This window comes from Nerophis lumbriciformis, linkage group LG25 (assembly GCF_033978685.3).
Source record: "Nerophis lumbriciformis linkage group LG25, RoL_Nlum_v2.1, whole genome shotgun sequence".
Taxonomy (NCBI): domain Eukaryota; kingdom Metazoa; phylum Chordata; class Actinopteri; order Syngnathiformes; family Syngnathidae; genus Nerophis; species Nerophis lumbriciformis.
In genome coordinates, this window is record NC_084572.2 from 2,999,887 (window position 1) to 3,019,953 (window position 20,067).

Genomic DNA, 20,067 nt, shown 5'->3' on the forward strand with positions numbered 1-20,067 from the left:
CTAATTAATCCGCCCGACCCGACCCGCGAGCGGATAAAATCTTATTGTTTTTAATTTCATCCGCCCGATCCGCGGATAATCCGCGGACTCCGCGGTTGTGTCCGCAAACCGCGCATCTCTAGTATATACACTTCACTGCCGATGTGGGGGGGCGCCACCTAAAATCTTGCCTAGGGCGCCAGATTGGTTAGGGCGCACCGATTGGTCACCGAAGCTGTCAGTCAAGCGTGGACGCGCCCCTCCCTCCCGCTCGGGGCCCTGAAGGTGACGACGGCAACGTCAGAGGTCGCGTGCCTGCCTGCGCGTGCACAGGTGCGTGTGCGCGTTCACAAGATTTTTTTGCTCATTTTGGTGCCGGTCGTGACGTCACACTCCCCTCCCATTCCCTCCTCCTCGTCAGCTAGCGCGGAGGCGCGCGCGCGCGAAAGGGGGTGGGTCGGGGGGCGGGGGGGGGCGACCACGGCGAGGGTCCGCTGCGGCAGAGTGTCGGAAAAGTAGCGAGCATGCTGGAGGGCGAGGAAGCAGCCCGGAACCTTTTTTAAAAGACCGGTCACGTGATCCGAGGCGAGATGTCCAACTCCAACAAGAACAAGAAGGACAAAGAGATCCTCGCCGACTACGAGAGCCAAGTCAAAGGTAAGGCGGCGCGCGCGCACGCACACGCACACCTGAATGCTGCAGGAGGGTGGAGGTGTGTGTGCGCGTGTGTGTGTGTGTGTGTGTGTGTGTGTGTCAGGGTCATGTGGCGCTCCACGGTTACCACTCCCCTGCATTCATGTGACCTGTCACTCAAAATAAAAGCAACATTTTTCCACATTTGACACTTTTAAATCCCCCCCCCCGCCCCCCCCCCCCCCCCAGGCTCGCGACGCGGCTCCACCCACGCCACCATCATCATCATCTTCATCTTCATCCTCATCACTCGCAGCTATGTTTGCGTCTTCATCTTCACAACTCGCACGCGCCTCCACGAGCACGATGCATCGACGCGCGTGTGCGTGTGCGCGCGTGTGCGCGTGCCACACTGGGTGGGGATGCCCCCTCCCCTCCCCTCCCCTCCCCATCCAACGTAAAGCTCTTGTAACTATGTGCCTCTCAAGTCTGCCTCCCTCTTCTGGCTGCTGATTGGCGCGTAATGTACACGCGGCAGGGGCGAGAGGGGGGCGGGGCCAGGCAGAGGTGAGGGTCGCTCCTGAGAAGGTGGACGAGAGATGGAGCGGACATCTTTGACACCTTTAGGGGACAGCCGCCGCGCCGTCCCTCATCCGTGGTGGCGGTGGGGTGGGGGTGGGGGGGGGGGGGACGTTAACGCCACAGATGGTCAGTGTGGCGAGCCCGTGCCACCGCGTTGACGCACACGCCATCATGCGTCTTTGTGTCTCATTCCGTATCCCGAGTCTTAACGATGCCGAAGCTGACGCCGTGTTTAGCCCTGATTCCGAAGTCTTCCTCATAAGGCTGAAACGACGCGTCGACGTAGTCGGTTACGTAAATACGTCGACGCCATTTTTGTGCGTCGATGCGTCGCATATTTACGTCACACTACTGTCATGGCGGATCGCAAAGCAGACGGTGCGAGCGAGGGGGAAAAAAGCACGCCAAAAGTCATCAGAAGTGTGGGAGTATTTCAATAAACGGCCTAATAATGTTGTTGTATGCACACTGTGTCGAGCGGAAATGGCCTATCATAGCAGCACAACGGCTATGAACGAACATTTGAAAAGAAAACACCCGACAGCGTTCTTGCCATCACCATCAACTAGTCAATGGTCCGCGTGAGTATACGTTGTCATCATTACACAAAAACATGAATGTGTCATTTGTATCTGCGTTGTAAATTCATAAACTAAAGCACCGTTTCGCTCTGAGAGGCGCGTTTGGCGTGCAGTGTTTACAAAGACGCACTCCTCTTTAACGCTGTGGAGAGGCGGGGCCGGCGAGCGAGCGGCTTCGGAATCAGGGCTAAACACGGCGTCAGCTTCGGCATCGTTAAGACTCGGGATACGGAATGAGACACAAAGACGCCACACTGACCATCTGTGGCGTTAACGTTAACGCCACAGATGGTCAGTGTGGCGAGCCCGTGCCACCGCGTTGACGCACACGCCATCATGCGTCTTTGTGTCTCATTCCGTATCCCGAGTCTTAACGATGCCGAAGCTGACGCCGTGTTTAGCCCTGATTCCGAAGTCTTCCTCATAAGGCTGAAACGACGCGACGACGTAGTCGGTTACGTAAATACGTCGACGCCATTTTTGTGCGTCGATGCGTCGCATATTTACGTCACACTACTGTCATGGCGGATCGCAAAGCAGACGGTGCGAGCGAGGGGAAAAAAGCACGCCAAAAGTCATCAAAAGTGTCGGAGTATTTCAGTAAACGGACTAATAATGTTGTTGTATGCACAATGTGTCGAGCGGAAATGGCCTATCATAGCAGCACAACGGCTATGAACTAACATTTGAAAAGAAAACCCCCGACAGCGTTCTTGCCATCACCATCAACTAGTCAATCGTCCGCGTGAGTATACGTTGTCATCATTACACAAAAACATGAATGTGTCATTTGTATCTGCGTTGTAAATTCATAAACTAAAGCACCGTTTCGCTCTGAGAGGCGCGTTTGGCGTGCAGTGTTTACAAAGACGCGCTCCTCTTTAACGCTGTGGAGAGGCGGGGCCGGCGAGCGAGCGGCTTCGGAATCAGGGCTAAACACGGCGTCAGCTTCGGCATCGTTAAGACTCGGGATACGGAATGAGACACAAAGACGCATGATGGCGTGTGCGTCAACGCGGTGGCACGGGCTCGCCACACTGACCATCTGTGGCGTTAACGTGTCTCATTCCGTATCCCGAGTCTTAACGATGCCGAAGCTGACGCCGTGTTTAGCCCTGATTCCGAAGTCTTCCTCATAAGGCTGAAACGACGCGTCGACGTAGTCGACGTCATCGGTTACGTAAATACGTCGACGCCATTTTTGTGCGTCGATGCGTGGCATATTTACGTCACACTACTGTCATGGCGGATCGCAAAGCAGACGGTGCGAGCGAGGGGGAAAAAAGCACGCCAAAAGTCATCAAAAGTGTGGGAGTATTTCAATAAACGGCCTAATAATGTTGTTGTATGCACACTGTGTCGAGCGGAAATGGCCTATCATAGCAGCACAACGGCTATGAACGAACATTTGAAAAGAAAACCGACAGCGTTCTTGCCATCACCATCAACTAGTCAATCGTCCGCGTGAGTATACGTTGTCATCATTACACAAAAACATGAATGTGTCATTTGTATCTGCGTTGTAAATTCATAAACTAAAGCACCGTTTCGCTCTGAGAGGCGCGTTTGGCGTGCAGTGTTTACAAAGACGCACTCCTCTTTAACGCTGTGGAGAGGCGGGGCCGGCGAGCGAGCGGCTTCGGAATCAGGGCTAAACACAGCGTCAGCTTCGGCATCGTTAAGACTCGGGATACGGAATGAGACACAAAGACGCATGATGGCGTGTGCGTCAACGCGGTGGCACGGGCTCGCCACACTGACCATCTGTGGCGTTAACGTGTCTCATTCCGTATCCCGAGTCTTAACGATGCCGAAGCTGACGCCGTGTTTAGCCCTGATTCCGAAGTCTTCCTCATAAGGCTGAAACGACGCGTCAACGTAGTCGACGTCATCGGTTACGTAAATACGTCGACGCCATTTTTGTGCGTCGATGCGTCGCATATTTACGTCACACTACTGTCTTGGCGGATCGCAAAGCAGACGGTGCGAGTGAGGGGGAAAAAAGCACGCCAAAAGTCATCAAAAGTGTGGGAGTATTTCAATAAACGGCCTAATAATGTTGTTGTATGCACACTGTGTCGAGCGGAAATGGCCTATCATAGCAGCACAACGGCTATGAAGGAACATTTGAAAAGAAAACACCCGACAGCGTTCTTGCCATCACCATCAACTAGTCAATCGTCCGCGTGAGTATACGTTGTCATCATTACACAAAAACATGAATGTGTCATTTGTATCTGCGTTGTAAATTCATAAACTAAAGCACCATTTCGCTCTGAGAGGTGCGTTTGGCGTGCAGTGTTTACAAAGACGCGCTCCTCTTTAACGCTGTGGAGAGGCGGGGCCGGCGAGCGAGCGGCTTCAGAATCAGGGCTAAACACGGCGTCAGCTTCGGCATCGTTAAGACTCAGGATACGGAATGAGACACAAAGACGCATGATGGCGTGTGCGTCAACGCGGTGGGACGGGCTCGCCACACTGACCATCTGTGGCGTTAACGTGTCTCATTCCGTATCCCGAGTCTTAACGATGCCGAAGCTGACGCCGTGTTTAGCCCTGATTCCGAAGTCTTCCTCATAAGGCTGAAACGACGCGTCGACGTAGTCGACGTCATCGGTTACGTAAATACGTCGACGCCATTTTTGTGCGTCGATGCGTCGCATATTTACGTCACACTACTGTCATGGCGGATCGCAAAGCAGACGGTGCGAGCGAGGGGAAAAAAAGCACGCCAAAAGTCATCAAAAGTGTGGGAGTATTTCAATAAACGGCCTAATAATGTTGTTGTATGCACACTGTGTCGAGCGGAAATGGCCTATCATAGCAGCACAACGGCTATGAAGGAACATTTGAAAAGAAAACCGACAGCGTTCTTGCCATCACCATCAACTAGTCAATCGTCCGCGTGCGTATACGTTGTCATCATTACACAAAAACATGAATGTGTCATTTGTATCTGCGTTGTAAATTCATAAACTAAAGCACCGTTTCGCTCTGAGAGGAGCGTTTGGCGTGCCTGTTCAGTGTTTACAAAGACGTGCTCCTCTTTAACGCTAACGTTAATTAGTTGTGCAAATACCTTTTACAACATTAACGGTTACATATACTATGTACAAACCAACAATTAACTTTCACTTTAATCATACTATCATTGTTGTGTTATTAAGCAAAATAAGCAATACTTTTACTTTTGTTGAAATGTTTACACTGTTACAGAATATTTTGTTTTGCACTTTTTTGTATTGGATGTTTATTTTTATTTTTGCACATTTTAGCAAATAAGCAATACTTTTACTTTTGTTGAAATGTTTACATTGTTACAGATTATTTTCGTTTTGCACTTTTTTTGTATTGGATGTTTATCTTTATTTTTGCACATTATAAAGCAAAATAAGCAATACTTTTACTTTTGAAATGCTTATACTATTGCAGAATATTAAGATTTGCACTGGATGTTTACTTTTATATTTGCACATTAAAAAGCAAATAAGCTACTTTTAATTTTGTTAAATGTTAAAAGTTTTAAATGTTTACATTGTTACAGAATATTTTGTCATGTTGTTGTCAATGTTGACTGAGTGGCCATACTTTTTTTTTTTTTGGTAAATAAAAGCCATGCCTTTTGAAAAAACTGGCCTACATTTATTTTTTTCATCTTAATTTTAAATTTAAAAAAAAATCTGTAAAAGGAAAAATAATCTATAGATTAATCGAAAAAAATAATCTATAGATTAACCGATTAATCGAAAAAATAATCTATAGATTAATCGATAGAAAAATAATCGTTAGCTGCAGCCTTACTTCCTCATGACCTTTGCCCCCTTGTACCCTCGCCATGAGCACTGTTCAGACGCCATCACGCCACCTGGCGTCGGGACGGTCACATGGTGGGACTAATGGCATAGCGGTTGGTGTTGATGATCCAGCAGTATTGCGTCCTCGTGTCCTTGGACCCGGTTGCCGTGGTAACGGATGAATCCCCCCCCCCCCTCCCTCGCCCAGCCTACAACTTCCCCAGGTAAAAAAAAAGTGGGCGGTTCCAAACATCCAACGTTAGCGTTTTTTCATTTTCGGACCCTGACAGCGTCTTCTAGAGACGTGACGTTCGTGAACGAGTCGAGTCTTTTGAGCGGCTCTTCCAAAAACCGATTCGTTTTTTGAATGCAAATTGCGATTTCGTCTACTGACTTGACTGGAGAATGAAAATCAACCGATTCGAACCGTTCCACCTTCAACATATTCCACTCATCCTGCACATTCAAACGATCAATTTTACAAGTTCAAAAAAATTCCAGGAATTCCTGTTTTACACCCTTATTTTCTGTCGACTACTCCTTCCACATTTTTCAACCCACTTCATTCGTTCCACCGTCAAATCATTCCTCTTAATCAGGACAAAAAAACGAAGTTGTTTTTTTTTGAACTGGAGAAATTCCCGATTTTCCCTAAATTCCTGGAATTCCTTAATACCATTTTTCAATTAAAAATGTCACTGCTTTTTGGCGCGCTCTACCTTCCACATTTTGGCCATTTTTCAAACTTCCACCATTTCCACATTTTTCAACCGATTCAAACCATTCGACCTTCAACATATTCCACTCATCCTGCACATTCAAATGATCGTTTTTCAAGTTAAAAAAATTCCAGCAATTCCCAGAATTTCCGTTTTGTCAAACCCTTTTTTCACCCTTTTTTCTGTCGACTACTCCTACATTTTTCAACCCACTTCATTCGTTCCACCGTCAAATCATTCCTCTTAATCAGGACAAAAAAACTAAGTTGGTTTTTTGAACTGAAGAAATTCCAGATTTTCCCGACATTCCAGGAATTCCTTAATACCATTTCTCAATTTAAAATGTTACTGCTTCAACATTTCTTGACCGATTAAAAAAAATTAATCACCAACCATTTCGACTCATTCACAACATTTAAAATATTTAGCCTTTTTCCGAAATTCCCGTTTTTCTATGAAATTCCCATTGGGACATTTTTCAAAGTTCCACCATTTCCACAGTTTTCAACCGATTCAAACCTTTCGACCTTCAACATATTCCACTCCCCCTGCACATTCAAACGATCATTTTTTCAAGTTAAAAATATTCCAGGAATTCCCGTTTTTCACCCTTTTTTTCTGTCGACTACTCCTTCCACATTTTTCAACCCACTTCATTCGTTCCACCGTCAAATCATTCCTCTTAATCAGGACAAAAAAACGAAGTTGTTTTTTTGAACTGGAGAAATTCCCGATTTTCCCTAAATTCCTGGAATTCCTTAATTCCATTTCTCAATTAAAAATGTCACTGCTTCAACATTTCTTGACCGATTAAGAACATTTCAACACCAACCATTTCGACTCATTCACAACATTCAAAATATTTAACCTTTTCCCGAAATTCCCGTTTTTCTATGAAATTCCCATTGGGACATTTTTCAAAGTTCCCCAACTCCCACATTTTTTATCCGATTCAAACCGTTCCAACTTCAAAATATTCAGCCTGTTCAGGAATTGTGTGCTCTACTTCAACAATTAGTCATTTTGAAGTTCAACTTCAGCATTGGAGCATTCACACGCAATTCCTCAAGGAATTGCCTCATCTAGTCTAGTTCAACTTTTTAGCCTCTAAATTTTGGCGCGCTCTACCTTCCACATATTGGCCATTTTTCAAACTTCCACCATTTTCACATTTTTCAACCGATTCAAACCTTTCGACCTTCAACATATTCCACTCATCCTGCACATTCAAATGATCAGTTTTCCAAGTTAAAAAAATTCCAGGAATTCCCGTTTTTCACCCTTTTTTTCTGTCGACTACTCCTTCTACATTTTTCAACCCACTTCAACCGTTCCACCGTCAAATCATTCCTCTTAATCAGGACAAAAAAGCGAAGTTGTTTTTTTTGAACTGGAGAAATTCCAGATTTTCCCGAAATTCCTGGAATTCCGTAATACAATTTCTCAATTAAAAATGTCACTGCTTCAACATTTCTTGACCGATTAAGAACATTTCAACACCAACCATTTCGATTCATTCACAACATTCAAAATATTTAGCCTTTTCCCGAAATTCCCGTTTTTCTATGAAATTCCCATTGGGACATTTTTCAAAGTTCCTCAACTGACACATTTTGTATCCGATTCAAACCGTTCCAACTTCAAAATATTCAGCCTGTTCAGGAATTGTGTGCTCTACTTCAACAATTAGTCATTTTGAAGTTCAACTTCAGCATTGGAGCATTCACACGCAATTCCTTCAGGAATTGCCTCATCTAGTCTAGTTCAACTTCTTATTCTTCTCCGAATTTTGGCGCTCTACCTTCCACATTTTGGCCATTTTTCAAACTTCCACCATTTCCACAGTTTTCAACCGATTCAAACCTTTCGACCTTCAACATATTCCACTCCCCCTGCACATTCAAATGATCAGTTTTCCAAGTTAAAAAAATTCCAGGAATTCCCGTTTTTCACCCTTTTTTTCTGTCGACTACTCCTTCTACATTTTTCAACCCACTTCAACCGTTCCACCGTCAAATCATTCCTCTTAATCAGGACAAAAAACGAAGTTGTTTTTTTGAACTGAAGAAATTCCAGATTTTCTCGAAATTCCTGGAATTCCCTAATACAATTTCTCAATTAAAAATGTCACTGCTTCAACATTTCTTGACCGATTAAGAACATTTCAACACCAACCATTTCGACTCATTCACAACATTTAAAATATTTAGCCTTTTCCCGAAATTCCCGTTTTTCGATGAAATTCCCATTGGGACATTTTTCAAAGTTCTCCAACTCCCACATTTTTTATCCGATTCAAACCGTTCCAACTTCAAAATATTCAGCCTGTTCAGGAATTGTGTGCTCTACTTCAACAATTAGTCATTTTGAAGTTCAACTTCAGCATTGGAGCATTCACACGCAATTCCTCCAGGAATTGCCTCATCTAGTCCAGTTCAACTTCTTAGCCTCCACATTTTGGCGCGTTCTACCTTCCACATTTTGGCCATTTTTCAAACTTCCACCATTTCCACATTTTTCAACCGATTCAAACCTTTCGACCTTCAACATATTCCACTCATCCTGCACATTCAAATGATCAGTTTTCCAAGTTAAAAAAATTCCAGGAATTCCCGTTTTTCACACTTTTTTTCTGTCGACTACTCCTTCCACATTTTTCAACCCACTTCAACCGTTCCACCGTCAAATCATTCCTCTTAATCAGGACAAAAAAACGAAGTTGTTTTTTTGAACTGGAGAAATTCCCGATTTTCCCTAAATTCCTGGAATTCCTTAATACAATTTCTCATATAAAAATGTCACTGCTTCAACATTTCTTGACCGATTAAGAACATTTCAACACCAACCATTTCGACTCATTCACAACATTCAAAATATTTAGCCTTTTCCCGAAATTCCCGTTTTTCTATGAAATTCCCATTGGGACATTTTTCAAAGTTCCTCAACTCCCACATTTTTTATCCGATTCGAACCGTTCCAACTTCAAAATATTCAGCCTGTTCAGGAATTGTGTGCTCTACTTCAACAATTAGTCATTTTGAAGTTCAACTTCAGCATTGGAGCATTCACACGCAATTCCTCCAGGAATTGCCTCATCTAGTCTAGTTCAACTTCTTTTCCTCCAAATTTTGGCGCGCTCTACCTTCCACATTTTGGCCATTTTTCAAACTTCCACCATTTCCACAGTTTTCAACTGATTCAAACCTTTCGATCTTCAACATATTCCACTCCCCCTGCACATTCAAATGATCAGTTTTCCAAGTTAAAAAAATTCCAGGAATTCCCGATTTTCACCCTTTTTTTCTGTCGACTACTCCTTCCACATTTTTCAACCCACTTCATTCGTTCCACCGTCAAATCATTCCTCTTAATCAGGACAAAAAAACGAAGTTGTTTTTTTGAACTGGAGAAATTCCCGATTTTCCGGAAATTCCTGGAATTCCTTAATACAATTTCTCAATTAAAAATGTCATTGCTTCAACGTTTCTTGACCGATTAAGAACATTTCAACACCAACCATTTCGACTCATTCACAACATTCAAAATATTTAGCCTTTTCCCGAAATTCCCGTTTTTCTATGAAATTCCCATTGGTACATTTTTCAAAGTTCCCCAACTCCCACATTTTTTTATCCGATTCAAACCGTTCCAACTTCAAAATATTCAGCCTGTTCAGGAATTGTGTGCTCTACTTCAACAATTAGTCATTTTGAAGTTCAACTTCAGCATTGGAGCATTCACACGCAATTCCTCCAGGAATTGCCTCATCTAGTCTAGTTCAACTTCTTATTCTTCTCCAAATTTTGGCGCTCTACCTTCCACATTTTGGCCATTTTTCAAACTTCCACCATTTCCACATTTTTCAACCGATTCAAACCTTTCGACCTTCAACATATTCCACTCATCCTGCACATTCAAACTATCATTTTTTCAAGTTCCAAAAAATTCCGGGAATTCCCAGAATTCCCGTTTTGTCAAACCCTTTTTTCACCTTTTTTTCTGTTGACTACTCCTTCTAAATTTTTCAACCCACTTCATTCGTTCCACCGTCAAATCATTCCTCTTAATCAGGACAAAAAAACGAAGTTGGTTTTTTGAACTGAAGAAATTCCAGATTTTCCCGACATTTCTGGAATTCCTTAATACAATTTCTCAATTAAAAATGTCACTGCTTCAACATTTCTTGACCGATTAAGAACATTTCAACACCAACCATTTCGACTCATTCACAACATTCAAAATATTTAGCCTTTTCCCGAAATTCCCGTTTTTCGATGAAAGTCCCATTGGGACATTTTTCAAAGTTCCCCAACTCCCACATTTTTTATCCGATTCAAACCGTTCCAACTTCAAAATATTCCGCCTGTTCAGGAATTGTGTGCTCTACTTCAACAATTAGTCATTTTGAAGTTCAACTTCAGCATTGGAGCATTCACACGCAATTCCTCCAGGAATTGCCTCATCTAGTCTAGTTCAACTTCTTTTCCTACAAATTTTGGCGCTCTACCTTCCACATTTTGGCCATTTTTCAAACTTCAACCATTTTCACATTTTTCAACCGATTCAAACCATTCGACCTTCAACATATTCCACTCCCCCTGCACATTCAAATGATCAGTTTTCCAAGTTAAAAAAATTCCAGGAATTCCCGTTTTTCACCCTTTTTTTCCTGTCGACTACTCCTTCTACATTTTTCAACCCACTTCAACCGTTCCACCGTCAAATCATTCCTCTTAATCAGGACAAAAAACAAAGTTGTTTTTTTGAACTGAAGAAATTCCAGATTTTCTTGAAATTCCTGGAATTCCCTAATACAATTTCTCAATTAAAAATGTCACTGCTTCAACATTTCTTGACCGATTAAGAACATTTCAACACCAACCATTTCGACTCATTCACAACATTCAAAATATTTAGCCTTTTCCCGAAATTCCCGTTTTTCTATGAAATTCCCATTGGGACATTTTTCAAAGTTCCCCAACTCCCACATTTTTTATCCGATTCAAACCGTTCCAACTTCAAAATATTCAGCCTGTTCAGGAATTGTGTGCTCTACTTCAACAATTAGTCATTTTGAAGTTCAACTTCAGCATTGGAGCATTCACACACAATTCCTCCAGGAATTGCCTCATCTAGTCTAGTTCAACTTCTTAGCCTCCACATTTTGGCGCGTTCTACCTTCCACATTTTGGCCATTTTTCAAACTTCAACCATTTTCACATTTTTCAACCGATTCAAACCATTCGACCTTCAACATATTCCACTCCCCCTGCACATTCAAATGATCAGTTTTCCAAGTTAAAAAAATTCCAGGAATTCCCGTTTTTCACCCTTTTTTTCCTGTCGACTACTCCTTCTACATTTTTCAACCCACTTCAACCGTTCCACCGTCAAATCATTCCTCTTAATCAGGACAAAAAACAAAGTTGTTTTTTTGAACTGAAGAAATTCCAGATTTTCTTGAAATTCCTGGAATTCCCTAATACAATTTCTCAATTAAAAATGTCACTGCTTCAACATTTCTTGACCGATTAAGAACATTTCAACACCAACCATTTCGACTCATTCACAACATTCAAAATATTTAGCCTTTTCCCGAAATTCCCGTTTTTCTATGAAATTCCCATTGGGACATTTTTCAAAGTTCCCCAACTCCCACATTTTTTATCCGATTCAAACCGTTCCAACTTCAAAATATTCAGCCTGTTCAGGAATTGTGTGCTCTACTTCAACAATTAGTCATTTTGAAGTTCAACTTCAGCATTGGAGCATTCACACGCAATTCCTCCAGGAATTGCCTCATCTAGTCTAGTTCAACTTCTTCCCCTCCACATTTTGGTGCGCTCTACCTTCCACATTTTGGCCATTTTTCAAACTTCCACCATTTCCACATTTTTCAACCGATTCAAACCATTCGACCTTCAACATATTCCACTCATCCTGCACATTCAAACTATCATTTTTTCAAGTTCAAAAAAATTCCAGGAATTCCCAGAATTCCCGTTTTGTCAAACCCTTTTTTCACCTTTTTTCTGTCGACTACTCCTTCCACATTTTTCAACCCACTTCATTCGTTCCACCGTCAAATCATTCCTCTTAATCAGGACAAAAAAACGAAATTGTTTTTTTGAACTGGAGAAATTCCCGATTTTCCCTAAATTCCTGGAATTCCTTAATACCATTTTTCAATAAAAAATGTCACTGCTTCAACATTTCTTGACCGATTAAGACAATTTCAACACCAACCATTTCGACTCATTCACAACATTCAAAAATATTTAGCCTTTTCCCGAAATTCCCGTTTTTCGATGAAATTCCCATTGGGACATTTTTGAAAGTTCCCCAACTCCCACATTTTTTATCCGATTCAAACCGTTCCAACTTCAAAATATTCAGCCTGTTCAGGAATTGTGTGCTCTACTTCAACAATTAGTCATTTTGAAGTTCAACTTCAGCATTGGAGCATTCACACGCAATTCCTCCAGGAATTGCCTCATCTAGTCTAGTTCAACTTCTTCTCCTCCAAATTTTGGCGCGCTCTACATTCCACATTTTGGCCATTTTTCAAACTTCCACCATTTTCACATTTTTCAACCGATTCAAACCTTTCGACCTTCAACATATTCCACTCCCCCTGCACATTCAAATGATCAGTTTTCCAAGTTAAAAAAATTCCAGGAATTCCCGTTTTTCACCCTTTTTTTCTGTCGACTACTCCTTCCACATTTTTCAACCCACTTCATTCGTTCCACCGTCAAATCATTCCTCTTAATCAGGACAAAAAAACGAAGTTGTTTTTTTGAACTGGAGAAATTCCCGATTTTCCCTAAATTCCTGGAATTCCTTAATACAATTTCTCAATTAAAAATGTCACTGCTTCAACATTTCTTGATCGATTAAGAACATTTCAACACCAACCATTTCGACTCATTCTTAACGTTCAAGATATTTAGCCTTTTCCCGAAATTCCCGTTTTTCTATGAAATTCCCATTGGGACATTTTTCAAAGTTCCCCAACTCCCACATTTTTTATCCGATTCAAACCGTTCCAACTTCAAAATATTCAGCCTGTTCAGGAATTGTGTGCTCTACTTCAACAATTAGTCATTTTGAAGTTCAACTTCAGCATTGGAGCATTCACACGCAATTCCTCCAGGAATTGCCTCATCTAGTCTAGTTCAACTTCTTATTCTTCTCCAAATTTTGACGCTCTACCTTCCACATTTTGGCCATTTTTCAAACTTCCACCATTTCCACATTTTTCAACCGATTCAAACCTTTCGACCTTCAACATATTCCACTCCCCCTGCACATTCAAATGATCAGTTTTCCAAGTTAAAAAAAATTCCAGGAATTCCCGTTTTTCACCCTTTTTTTCTGTCGACTACTCCTTCTACATTTTTCAACCCACTTCATTCATTCCACCGTCAAATCATTCCTCTTAATCAGGACAAAAAAACGAAGTTGTTTTTTTGAACTGGAGAAATTCCCGATTTTCCCTAAATTCCTGGAATTCCTTAATACCATTTTTCAATTAAAAATGTCACTGCTTCAACATTTCTTGACCGATTAAGAACATTTCAACACCAACCATTTCCACTCATTCACAACATTCAAAATATTTAGCCTTTTCCCGAAATTCCCGTTTTTCGATGAAATTCCCATTGGGACATTTTTCAAAGTTCCCCAACTCCCACATTTTTTATCCGATTCAAACCGTTCCAACTTCAAAATATTCAGCCTGTTCAGGAATTGTGTGCTCTACTTCAACAATTAGTCATTTTGAAGTTCAACTTCAGCATTGGAGCATTCACACGCAATTCCTCTAGGAATTGCCTCATCTAGTCTAGTTCAACTTCTTAGCCTCCACATTTTGGCGCGCTCTACCTTCCACATTTTGGCCATTTTTCAAACTTCCACCATTTCCACAGTTTCCAACCGATTCAAACCATTCGACCTTCAACATATTCCACTCATCCTGCACATTCAAACTATCATTTTTTCAAGTTCCAAAAAATTCCGGGAATTCCCAAAATTCCCGTTTTGTCAAACCCTTTTTTCACCTTTTTTTCTGTCGACTACTCCTTCCACATTTTTCAACCCACTTCAACCGTTCCACCGTCAAATCATTCCTCTTAATCGGGACAAAAAACGAAGTTGTTTTTTTGAACTGGAGAAATTCCCGATTTTCCCTAAATTTCTGGAATTCCTTAATACCATTTTTTCAATTAAAAATGTCACTGCTTCAACATTTCTTGACCGATTAAGAACATTTCAACACCAACCATTTCGACTCATTCACAACATTTAAAATATTTAGCCTTTTCCCGAAATTCCCGTTTTTCTATGAAATTCCCATTGGGACATTTTTCAAAGTTCCCCAACTCCCACATTTTTTATCCGATTCAAACCGTTCCAACTTCAAAATATTCAGCCTGTTCAGGAATTGTGTGCTCTACTTCAACAATTAGTCATTTTGAAGTTCAACTTCAGCATTGGAGCATTCACACGCAATTCCTCTAGGAATTGCCTCATCTAGTCTAGTTCAACTTCTTAGCCTCCACATTTTGGCGCGCTCTACCTTCCACATTTTGGCCATTTTTCAAACTTCCACCATTTCCACAGTTTCCAACCGATTCAAACCATTCGACCTTCAACATATTCCACTCATCCTGCACATTCAAACTATCATTTTTTCAAGTTCCAAAAAATTCCGGGAATTCCCAAAATTCCCGTTTTGTCAAACCCTTTTTTCACCTTTTTTTCTGTCGACTACTCCTTCCACATTTTTCAACCCACTTCAACCGTTCCACCGTCAAATCATTCCTCTTAATCGGGACAAAAAACGAAGTTGTTTTTTTGAACTGGAGAAATTCCCGATTTTCCCTAAATTTCTGGAATTCCTTAATACCATTTTTTCAATTAAAAATGTCACTGCTTCAACATTTCTTGACCGATTAAGAACATTTCAACACCAACCATTTCGACTCATTCACAACATTTAAAATATTTAGCCTTTTCCCGAAATTCCCGTTTTTCTATGAAATTCCCATTGGGACATTTTTCAAAGTTCCCCAACTCCCACATTTTTTATCCGATTCAAACCGTTCCAACTTCAAAATATTCAGCCTGTTCAGGAATTGTGTGCTCTACTTCAACAATTAGTCATTTTGAAGTTCAACTTCAGCATTGGAGCATTCACACGCAATTCCTCCAGGAATTGCCTCATCTAGTCTAGTTCAACTTCTTCTCCTCCAAATTTTGGCGCGCTCTACCTTCCACATTTCGGCCATTTTTCAAACTTCCACCATTTTCACATTTTTCAACCGATTCAAACCTTTCGACCTTCAACATATTCCACTCCCCCTGCACATTCAAATGATCAGTTTTCCAAGTTAAAAAAATTCCAGGAATTCCCGTTTTTCACCCTTTTTTTCCTGTCGACTACTCCTTCCACATTTTTCAACCCACTTCAACCGTTCCACCGTCAAATCATTCCTCTTAATCAGGACAAAAAACGAAGTTGTTTCTTTTTAACTGAAGAAATTCCAGATTTTCCCGAAATTCCTAGAATTCCGTAATACAATTTCTCAATTAAAAATGTCACTGCTTCAACATTTCTTGACCGATTAAGAACATTTCAACACCAACCATTTCGACTCATTCACAACATTTAAAATATTTAGCCTTTTCCCGAAATTCCCGTTTTTCTATGAAATTCCCATTGGGACATTTTTCAAAGTTCCCCAACTCCCACATTTTGTATCCGATTCAAACCGTTCCAACTTCAAAATATTCAGCCTGTTCAGGAATTGTGTGCTCTACTTCAACAATTAGTCATTTTGAAGTTCAACTTCAGCATTGGAGCATTCACACGCAATTCCTTCGGGAATTGCCTCATCTAGTCTAGTTCAACTTCTTCTCCTCCAAATTTTGGCGCGCTCTACCTTCCACATTTTGGCCATTTTTCAAACTTCCACCATTTCCACAGTTTTCAACCGATTCAAACCATTCGACCTTCAACATATTCCACTCATCCTGCACATTCAAATGATCAGTTTTCCAAGTTAAAAAAATTCCAGGAATTCCCGTTTTTCACCCTTTTTTTCTGTCGACTACTCCTTCCACATTATTCAACCCACTTCATTCGTTCCACCGTCAAATCATTCCTCTTAATCAGGACAAAAAAACGAAGGTGTTTTTTTTGAACTGGAGACATTCCCGATTTTCCCTAAATTCCTGGAATTCCTTAATACCATTTTTTCAATTAAAAATGTCACTGCTTCAACATTTCTTGACCGATTAAGAACATTTCAACACCAACCATTTCGACTCATTCACAACATTCAAAATATTTAGCCTTTTCCCGAAATTCCTGTTTTTCTATGAAATTCCCATTGGGACATTTTTCAAAGTTCCCCAACTCCCACATTTTGTATCCGATTCAAACCGTTCCAACTTCAAAATATTCAGCCTTTCAGGAATTGTGTGCTCTACTTCAACAATTAGTCATTTTGAAGTTCAACTTCAGCATTGGAGCATTCACACGCAATTCCTCCAGGAATTGCCTCATCTAGTCTAGTTCAACTTCTTTTCCTCCAAATTTTGGCGCGCTCTACCTTCCACATTTTGGCCTTTTTTCAAACTTCTACCATTTCCACAGTTTTCAACCGATTCAAACCTTTCGACCTTCAACATATTCCACTCATCCTGCACATTCAAACTATCATTTTTTCCCAAAAATTCCAGGAATTCCCAGAATTCCCGTTTTGTCAAACCCTTTTTTCACCCTTTTTTTCTGTCGACTACTCCTTCCACATTTTTCAACCCACTTCATTCGTTCCACCGTCAAATCATTCCTCTTAATCAGGACAAAAAAACGAAGTTGTTTTTTTGAACTGGAGAAATTCCCGATTTTCCCTAAATTCCTGGAAGTCCTTAATACCATTTTTCAATTAAAAATGTCACTGCTTCAACATTTCTTGACCGATTAAGAACATTTCAACACCAACCATTTCGACTCATTCACAACATTCAAAATATTTAGCCTTTTCCCGAAATTCCCGTTTTTCTATGAAATTCCCATTGGGACATTTTTCAAAGTTCCCCAACTCCCACATTTTTTATCCGATTCAAACCGTTCCAACTTCAAAATATTCAGCCTGTTCAGGAATTGTGTGCTCTACTTCAACAATTAGTCATTTTGAAGTTCAACTTCAGCATTGGAGCATTCACACGCAATTCCTCCAGGAATTGCCTCATCTAGTCTAGTTCAACTTCTTAGCCTCCACATTTTGGCGAGCTCTACCTTCCACATTTTGGCCATTTTTCAAACTTCCACCATTTCCACATTTTTCAACCGATTCAAACCTTTCGACCTTCAACATATTCCACTCCCCCTGCACATTCAAATGATCAGTTTTCCAAGTTAAAAAAATTCAAGGAATTCCCGTTTTTCACCCTTTTTTTCCTGTCGACTACTCCTACATTTTTCAACCCACTTCAACCGTTGCACCGTCAAATCATTCCTCCTAATCAGGACAAAAAACGAAGTTGTTTCTTTTTAACTGAAGAAATTCCAGATTTTCCCGAAATTCCTGGAATTTTGGAGCATTCACACGCAATTCCTCCAAGAATTGCCTCATCTAGTCTAGTTCAACTTCTTCTCCTCCACATTTTGGCGTGCTCTACCTTCCACATTTTGGCCATTTTTCAAACTTCCACCATTTCCACAGTTTTCAACCGATTCAAACCTTTCGACCTTCAACATATTCCACTCCCCCTGCACATTCAAATGATCAGTTTTCCAAGTTAAAAAAATTCCAGGAATTCCCGTTTTTCACCCTTTTTTTCCTGTCGACTACTCCTACATTTTTCAACCCACTTCAACCGTTGCACCGTCAAATCATTCCTCCTAATCAGGACAAAAAACGAAGTTGTTTCTTTTTAACTGAAGAAATTCCAGATTTTCCCGAAATTCCTGGAATTTTGGAGCATTCACACGCAATTCCTCCAAGAATTGCCTCATCTAGTCTAGTTCAACTTCTTCTCCTCCACATTTTGGCGTGCTCTACCTTCCACATTTTGGCCATTTTTCAAACTTCCACCATTTCCACAGTTTTCAACCGATTCAAACCTTTCGACCTTCAACATATTCCACTCCCCCTGCACATTCAAATGATCAGTTTTCCAAGTTAAAAAAATTCCAGGAATTCCCGTTTTTCACCCTTTTTTTCCTGTCGACTACTCCTACATTTTTCAACCCACTTCAACCGTTGCACCGTCAAATCATTCCTCCTAATCAGGACAAAAAACGAAGTTGTTTCTTTTTAACTGAAGAAATTCCAGATTTTCCCGAAATTCCTGGAATTTTGGAGCATTCACACGCAATTCCTCCAGGAATTGCCTCATCTAGTCTAGTTCAACTTCTTCTCCTCCACATTTTGGCGTGCTCTACCTTCCTTATTTTGGCCATTTTTCAAACTTCCACCATTTCCACAGTTTTCAACCGATTCAAACCTTTCGACCTTCAACATATTCCACTCCCCCTGCACATTCAAATGATCAGTTTTCCAAGTTAAAAAAATTCCAGGAATTCCCGTTTTTCACCCTTTTTTTCTGTCGACTACTCCTTCCACATTTTTCAACCCACTTCAACCGTTCCACCGTCAAATCATTCCTCTTAATCAGGACAAAAAAACAAAGTTGTTTTTTTGAACTGAAGAAATTCCAGATTTTCTCGAAATCCCTGGAATTCCCTAATACAATTTCTCAATTAAAAATGTCACTGCTTCAACATTTCTTGACCGATTAAGAACATTTCAACACCAACCATTTCGACTCATTCTTAACGTTCAAAATATTTATCCTTTTCCCGAAATTCCCGTTTTTCTATGAAATTCCCATTGGGACATTTTTCAAAGTTCCCCAACTCCCACATTTTTTATCCGATTCAAACCGTTCCAACTTCAAAATATTCAGCCTGTTCAGGAATTGTGTGCTCTACTTCAACAATTAGTCATTTTGAAGTTCAACTTCAGCATTGGAGCATTCACACGCAATTCCTCTAGGAATTGCCTCATCTAGTCTAGTTCAACTTCTTAGCCTCCACATTTTGGCGCGCTCTACCTTCCACATTTTGGCCATTTTTCAAACTTCCACCATTTCCACAGTTTCCAACCGATTCAAACCATTCGACCTTCAACATATTCCACTCATCCTGCACATTCAAACTATCATTTTTTCAAGTTCCAAAAAATTCCGGGAATTCCCAAAATTCCCGTTTTGTCAAACCCTTTTTTCACCTTTTTTTCTGTCGACTACTCCTTCCACATTTTTCAACCCACTTCAACCGTTCCACCGTCAAATCATTCCTCTTAATCGGGACAAAAAACGAAGTTGTTTTTTTGAACTGGAGAAATTCCCGATTTTCCCTAAATTTCTGGAATTCCTTAATACCATTTTTTCAATTAAAAATGTCACTGCTTCAACATTTCTTGACCGATTAAGAACATTTCAACACCAACCATTTCGACTCATTCACAACATTTAAAATATTTAGCCTTTTCCCGAAATTCCCGTTTTTCTATGAAATTCCCATTGGGACATTTTTCAAAGTTCCCCAACTCCCACATTTTTTATCCGATTCAAACCGTTCCAACTTCAAAATATTCAGCCTGTTCAGGAATTGTGTGCTCTACTTCAACAATTAGTCATTTTGAAGTTCAACTTCAGCATTGGAGCATTCACACGCAATTCCTCCAGGAATTGCCTCATCTA

General features: G+C 41.0%; 1 protein-coding gene across 2 annotated transcripts in view; it reads left to right on the forward strand.

The window, feature by feature from the left end:
• Window positions 1-458: 458 nt before the first annotated feature.
• The window catches only part of LOC133621514 (SLIT-ROBO Rho GTPase-activating protein 1-like), a 123,885-nt gene continuing 104,276 nt past the window's right edge, over window positions 459-20,067 (forward strand). For both annotated transcript variants that reach the window (XM_061983572.1, XM_061983573.1), the window contains exon 1: window positions 459-636. In XM_061983572.1, the coding sequence (XP_061839556.1) occupies window positions 570-636 (67 nt within the window). In that variant the 5' untranslated portion in view covers window positions 459-569. The remainder of the gene's footprint in view (window positions 637-20,067) is intronic.